The sequence below is a fragment of the Sardina pilchardus genome, chromosome 10 (assembly GCF_963854185.1).
Source record: "Sardina pilchardus chromosome 10, fSarPil1.1, whole genome shotgun sequence".
Lineage (NCBI taxonomy): Eukaryota > Metazoa > Chordata > Actinopteri > Clupeiformes > Clupeidae > Sardina > Sardina pilchardus.
In genome coordinates, this window is record NC_085003.1 from 26,910,915 (window position 1) to 26,918,414 (window position 7,500).

At 45.9% G+C, this 7,500-nt stretch overlaps 1 protein-coding gene across 1 annotated transcript in view; it reads right to left on the reverse strand.

Moving 5' to 3' along the window:
• Positions 1-4,334: 4,334 nt before the first annotated feature.
• Positions 4,335-7,500, reverse strand: part of gfra3 (GDNF family receptor alpha 3) — a 47,619-nt gene continuing 44,453 nt past the window's right edge. The window contains exon 9 of the mRNA XM_062546503.1: positions 4,335-4,366. Within this exon, the coding sequence (XP_062402487.1) occupies positions 4,335-4,366 (32 nt within the window). The remainder of the gene's footprint in view (positions 4,367-7,500) is intronic.

Sequence of the window (7,500 nt, forward strand, 5' to 3'; positions counted from 1 at the left end):
GTAAGTGAATTCTTTGGCTTATTCCACGGTGTTCTACGAGGCTGGAATGTAATGTCTTCTTCCTCATTGTTAAAATCTCTGTGAATGTTAGCATGGGGAGTTTCTAAACTTTTACACAACCTTAAGTGTAGTCGATGTGTGATTTAAAATCACTGTTCCTAGCCTTTGATTAAAGTTGTTTTTAATCTTCATCAAAGCGACTCGTCTGTGTCTGGTAAGTATTTGTTTCACATGCATTCACATGGGCCTAACCCTATTACCAGAACTCTTAGTCGGAATGAAAATGGCAATCGATATTGGAGATGTTCGTGGGAGGTAAATTGTTTCTGAACGCGTTTGCCCATTTCCCCCTGAGGAAGACGTCCGTCTGAGTGTTTGGCCAGTCGAGCGAGCAGTCTTCTTCTCCTCCGTCGTCTTGGGGCTTTCTTATTCCTCTCTCTGTATGCAGGTGAGTGGACGCGGTGACATTCGGTGCCAAACACAAAGCAAAACTTCTGTGGAGGAGCAGGACGTGGTTTGTGAAATTAGAAAACGCTCTGTCAGTTTTGGGAATGACTGGTGGCGATGCACAAGACACTCAGCTGGAACTTCACCAAGACACACACACACACACACACACACACACACACACACACACACACACACACACACACACACACACACACACACACACACACACACACACACACACACACACACACACACACACACACACATATAAAGCTCACCCACTGTGATTGTTAAGTAGGCTATCAGAAAACCAGGGTGAAAATTCAAACGTAGTCCTTCGTTTTCTCTTACTACAAGTGGAACAAAAATGACCCACAGTCCCCTTATGGTCTGTGGTGCAAACCAAAAATGTGGCAGTCACTTGAACTGCTTCAGTGCGTTTGCAACTGTGCAATCATGAAGGGAAATGTGTGTCCTATACGGCTAAATGGTTTGGCCTGAAAAGAGCAAAGCTGTGGTTTGACGTCCACTTTTCCCCTGAGTAATATGTGAAGCAGTGATGGCAGTGCACCTCATGACCCCGTGTGTATGTGTGTGTGTGTGTGTGTGTGTGTGTGTGTGTGTGTGTGTGTGTGTGTAGGCAAACACACGTCATAGCTATTCATTTTTCTGTGATATTTGTCATGTTGCAATTGACTAATTCCAACTCCCTATAGCTATTTGACACTTAAGTCTGACAAGCTGCTATGTTCAGTGTTGTTCCCTGTCTATCTGTACGCTTGCTTATGGTGCACTCCATATCATATTTAGGTGAGGTTGAACAAAAGCACCTTCAAACCATCTGCACGTGAACATGCACTATACTGAACCTTTAGTCTGTCTGGGTACAGAGAACAGGTTTCCATCTGTCTCATGTGGCATGTTAGGCTGTTATATGGCTACTGTCTCTCACACACAAACACACATATACAGACACACACACACAGACACACACACACTCACAGACACACACACAGGCTGTTGCTGACAGGAAAGCCAACAGAATACTCACAAGGTCAGTCTGGGCTCTGCTCAACCCCATAATATCTGCCGCTAGGCAACCGGGTAGCTTGAATTCCATGGTCCTCTACTTTCATCATGTCATCTCACTTCATCCCTCTTATGCACGCACGCACGCACGCACGCACGCACGCACGCACGCACGCACGCACGCACGCACGCACACACGCACACACACACACACACACACACACACACACACACACACACACACACACACACACACACTTAAACTCTTCGCACTGTTACAGTTAAGACTTTAGGTTGAGTTGTTTTTCCCACATCCCTCCCATTCTTTCCACTGTTTAACCCACTTCCTTGTACTCACAAAGGAGTTCTTCTTACCCTTCAGAAGCCAGAATGTCCTGAAAAAAGCTTTCTGTGTCTATACATGGACTTCTTCTTTACCTGCCTGCCACTGGCCCGTGTCACCATAATGAAATATCTCAGTATAATAAAAGGGGACTTGATTCCTGAAGAAGAGAGCCTTAGCTAGTATCATTTGTCCAGATAGTGTGAGACAGTCTTTCCTCATTTTATGGGCTTGGCTCAAGAGTTTCTTATGAGGCATCAGTAAATTGAAACATCCACCAGGAACATGGGACCCAATCTTAAAATGTGTCTAGTCTGAAGCGATAGCGCTTTGGTGGGCAGGAAAAAGGAGATGTGGTGGAAGCCATGGTGCTTATCAGGGAGAGAGAGGGGTGCAATCTATTATGGAACAAGATGCTGCACTTTGAAAAAAAAAAAAGCCATTGAGCTGGCTGTAAATCTCAGGACTTACAGTATGCCTAAACGATTTGGGGAGTTTTTGTCTGTACATGTCAATCATTCAAAGGCCAAGATTTTGTCTTGTGTTTTCCTCAAAATTGAATTGTCCTCTATTTGACTGTATTTTGTCATATACGGTACACTACTCACAAAAGTGAGGGATATCTGGCTTTTTGGTGAAATATAATGTTTCAGTACAGAAAGTGTTGAAACATTGAGCTGTTGGACATGCACATTCGGAAGTTTAGAGAAGGTCACATTAAGTTCACCTGTAAAGGTTAAAGTGGATTTAAGGTTCATCCTGAAATTTCACCCAAAAGCCGAATATCCCTGACTTTTTGTGAGTAGTGCATTTTCACTACACCGAGTCATGTTTCAGCATCATAGCATACAGTCCCATATCTTCAAACTCATACAGTAGATCTTTCTTAAAAACACCCACCCTTGAACCTCATTCACACCTGATATTAGAAGTAAGGTGAAGGAAAATTGAAGGGCAGCTTCCAGAACAATCATATTTAATGTACTAAATAATGAGACATACAGTATATGGACTCATAATATCATCATTTTCGTTTGCCTCCTTTAGCCTATCATCACTCTCGTTTGCCTCCTTTAGCCCATCACTTGTGGTGAGACTGTGCCATCTGCCATTCTCTAACTTGTGCTTGTGGAGCATTTCTCTCTGAGATCACATCCTCAGGAAATGGCAGCGGAGGTCCTGCTGGGAGTCACATTACTCGGCCACTGAGCAGTGTCTCTGTCCCCCCAGGTCACCACTCGGCCTCCATCTCGTCGGGCCGTGCCTGACTGGACCAAATGAGTGGGCTTCATTAGCCGCTTTCATCGGGCCCGGCGAAGCCTTCCGTAATGTGTGACCACCGACACGCCTCGCGCATTTATCTCTGCAGGGAAACCTGCCTGCCCTGCCGGCCATCATTTCAGCCAACCTTCAGGCGTTGTCTTGTCTCCTTCCGAAAAAAAAAACGAGGCAGCATGTGTTCCCCTGAAGGACATCTGCGCTGCTGTGCGATCATCTAATATGGCTATCCCATAATACTCTTTTTTCTCTTTCACTCCACTTGTTCTTTCATGCATCTTCTTATTTTTCCTTCCTCTTCTTTCCTCCCAGACTCTGAAACAGACTAGAACTGAGTAGTGTTGACATTGATGCTTTTTGGCAGATTAAGAGTTAGCTTTGTTGAAGTTTCTCCTCATTTGTTTACCTTTTGAAAGTTTCCGCAGATTTTCTTCTAGCTGAAAGAATGAATTATGCTGCCTCTCTTCTGAATTTCCATGCCTGGACTGTGTCATGTGAGCAAAGCAAAGCACATTGCAGAGCTCCTGAGGACTTCTGACAAACAAGAAAAAAGAAGACTTCTCTCTTGCATGTAAAAGCCCCCGGGCTCATCTCCAAATTTGAGAGGGCGCTTTCATGAAGATGGAACATTACCTTCATAAACAATGTCTTAATTACCACTGTGCAGCTTTGAATATGATTTGAGTAAGAAAATAAATGTGAGTGTGCTAAACTGATTGCTATTCATTTCCTGTCTTTTTTTGTAATTACCAATTGGTTCTCAGTTTTGTCAGGTGTTTTGCCACAGAGGGTGAGTGCTATGATTTATTTTATGTTTTTCATTAGTTTGTACTGATTCCACATTATTCATATGAAGACATATCTCCTGGGGGGCTGTCTATTCATGAAAATCAGACTATTTTGTCAAGCCAGGAAATGTTTTGTTTTGTGAGTATACTTACAATGTGGATGTGGTGGGCATGAAGAGGAAGCAATCACTTCAGATGAATAACCATTAAATCACTTTTAATCCAAGACAGCTGAGGGGACAGGCAATAGAGACACCCAAAGGTCCATTTAAACTCAAAACTTGGACAACACCGCTTGTTCTCCTTATTCTCTTATTCGGATCCACATTTGTCAAAGATAAATAGGGCTTGACCAATAACGCCTGTTCAATGTAAAAGTCACAGCTGCAATATCAAACACAGCACTTGCAAAAACATGTCGTCATAGATTTAGGTCATTTCCGCCATCAGGCCAGGTGTTGGACCACCGTCTTGGGGGCTGGGGAATGAGCACCGAGGGGACAGGAGAGTAGGGGAGAGGAAAGGAGAGGAGAGGAGAGGAGAGGAGAGGAGAGGAGAGGAGAGGAGAGGAGAGGAGGGGAGAGGAGAGGAGAGTAGGGGAGAGTAGGGGAGAGGAGAAGAGTGGAGAGGAGAGGAGTGGAGAGTAGGGGAGAGGAGAGGAGAGTAGGGGAGGGGAGGGGAGAGGAGGGGAGAGTAGAGAGGAGGGGAGTGTAGGGGAGAGGAAAGGACAAGAAAGGAGAGTAGGGGGAGTAGAGGAGGGGAGAGGAGAGTAGGGTGGAGTAGAGGAGAGTAGGGAAAGTAGAGGGGAGTAGGGGGGAGAAGAGGGGAGTAGGGTGGAGAAGAGGGGAGTAGGGGGAGAAGAGGGGAGTAGGGGGAGAAGAGGAGAGAAGAGGGGGGTCATGTTCATTCAGAGGGACTTATGCTGATATGGTAGTGTCATGTCACGTGGAAAGCTAGCTGTAACTTCAGCTGGAAAGTTTCTATAAGACTCTGCTTTACATTCAAAGACAGCTCAGCAGAAGTCCCCGACTCAGCACTTCACTCCACAACACACTGGGGGCGTTCTGAGGTGTGTTTGTGTGTGTATGTGTGTGTGTGTGTGTGTGTGTGTGTGTGTGTGTGTGTGTGTGTGTGTGTGAGTGAGCGAGCGTGTGCACATGCTTCATAAAACTCTGTCACACACACACACACACACACACACACACACACAAACACAAACAGACAAACCCCTCGGGCTTTGCATTTCTAAACTTGAGATTAGCCTTCTTCCTGCAGTTGATACTAAAAAGCTCACAGCTCTCAAAACCCTCATAAATCTCGACATCAAGCGCCTCCTGTGTCTGTGTGTGTGTGTGTTTGTGTGTATGTGTGTGTGTGTGTGTGTGTATGTATGTGTGTGTGTGTGTGTGTGTGTGTCTGTGTGCATTTGTGTGTGCATTTGTGTGCGTGTGTGTGTGTGGGTGGGTGACGGGGGGTGGGTGCACATACGGTTGCATATGAGTGTGTGTGTGTGTGTGTGTGTACCATTCTGTCTTTAATGACTAAATGACCTTGAGCGGTCCTCGTCTGATAAAGTGATTGCAAGCCCTGCCCTGTGTCACAGGCAGGTAATGAGCAGCAAGTCTAACGTTGCACTGAACTGCCCACAGCTGACTCTAAAGGCACTTGCCAGAGGTCTAGTGGAAACCACTTATCCCCTCCTTTCATTCTGGACTCATGTTAAAAACATCCCTGAGCCATCAGTTCTCTACTTTCAACACTTTACTAAACATCAGAGGAAAACATCTTCTGGTGGCTCAAAAAAAGAAAAAGCTTTAGAACTCATTTCATTCTTCAAGGTCAATCGAGTGTTGAGCAGCCTTCCTGTCCCAGTGTTTATCTGAGCGCACCTGTGTGGTTTGAAATAATGTCTCTCTCAGATGTCTGTGATGGGCAAGATCAGTGCATGTCCTACAATATACACAGTTCATTTGAATGCCTCTCACCAGGAGGCTGTTTTTCTTGATGCAGACGATAGCAACAGATGTCTGCTATTTGAGATTAATTTGAAGTGCTCCTCCTCTCTCTCCAAACACCGAAGGGAGCCGGAGGAGGGGAGGGGGGGCAAAAAAAATTATCACCTTAATTCCCCAGACAATATTAACATGATTTCCCTTTTTGTTCTTTATCTCAGAGAGACAGACTGTCGGGAAGGAATATTCATGAACAAGCTTTTTTAATTCATCAAACTCTTCACTTTCAATCTGCCTCTACCTTTCTCTCTCTCCCTACACTAACCCCTCCTTCCTCCCCTATCAATTTCACTCTATCAATATCTATCTCTTTCTCTCTCTCTCCATCCATCTCTCTTTTCATCTCTTCTCTCTGTCTCTGTGTTCACCTTTCTTTGCTCTAGAAAGTAGATTTGTTTTATATTGTGACCTGAAAGGTGGCTGGACCTGATTGAAAACTGTGATTGAGAGCAGTTTTGACATGACATGATATGACACGAGTGTCCTTTGCCATAGAGAGAGAGAGAGAGAGAGAGAGAGAGAGAGAGAGGGAGAGATAGAGAGAGAGAAAGTGAGACAGAGTGAGAGGAAGAGAGACCCTCCTACCATCCTTCTACCCTTCCATCCAACCCTCCTACTCTTCTACCCTCCCACTCTTTTACCCTCCTACTCTTCTACCCTCCTGCTCTTTACCCTCCTACCCTCCTACTCTTCTACCCTCCTACTCTTCTACCCTCCTACTCTACTACCCTCCTGCCCTCCTACTCTTCTACCCTCATACTCTACTACCCTCCTGCCCTCCTACTCTTCTACCCTCCAACCCTCCTACTCTTCTACCCTCCTACTCTTCTACCCTTCTACCCTCCTACTCTTCTACCCTCCTACTCTTCTACCCTCCTACCCTCCTACTCTTCTACCCTCCTACTCATCTACCATTCTACCCTCCTACACTCCTACTCTTCTACCCTCCTACTCTTCGGCCCTCCTACCCTTCTACTCCTCTACCCTCCTACTCTTCTACCCCCTGCCCTCCCATCCTCCTACCCTACCACCTTCCTATCCTACAGTACTACCTCCTACCCTCATATCCTCCTACCCTCTGCACCAAGAATGCATTCAGATTGTCTTCTGCCTTTATGAGCTTTTGACACTATGTACCCCACCACACACATCCTCTCTCTCTCTCTCTCTCTCTCTCTCTCTCTCTCTCTCTCTCTCTCTCTCTCTCTCTCTCTCACACACACACACACACACACACACACACACACACACAACCACAGGCACATACAGTATATACATTATACATACAAGGCTCTCTTTCACACACATGCACACATGCACACACACACACACACACACACACACACACACACACACACACACACAGACACACAAAGAGACACAGACACAGGCACACACACATACAGAGAGACTCTCTCTCTCTCTCTCTCTCTCTCTTTCTCTCTCTCACAGGCACACACACACACACACACACACACACACCTCCTCCACCAATTCGCTGCTGTTCCTGCTGCTCATCCCCTTTCCCCCGTGTGGCCATCGCAGATCACTGGTCATGCTCTCTCAACTGAGTGCTCACAGTGGCCGGGAGGCTGGGGAC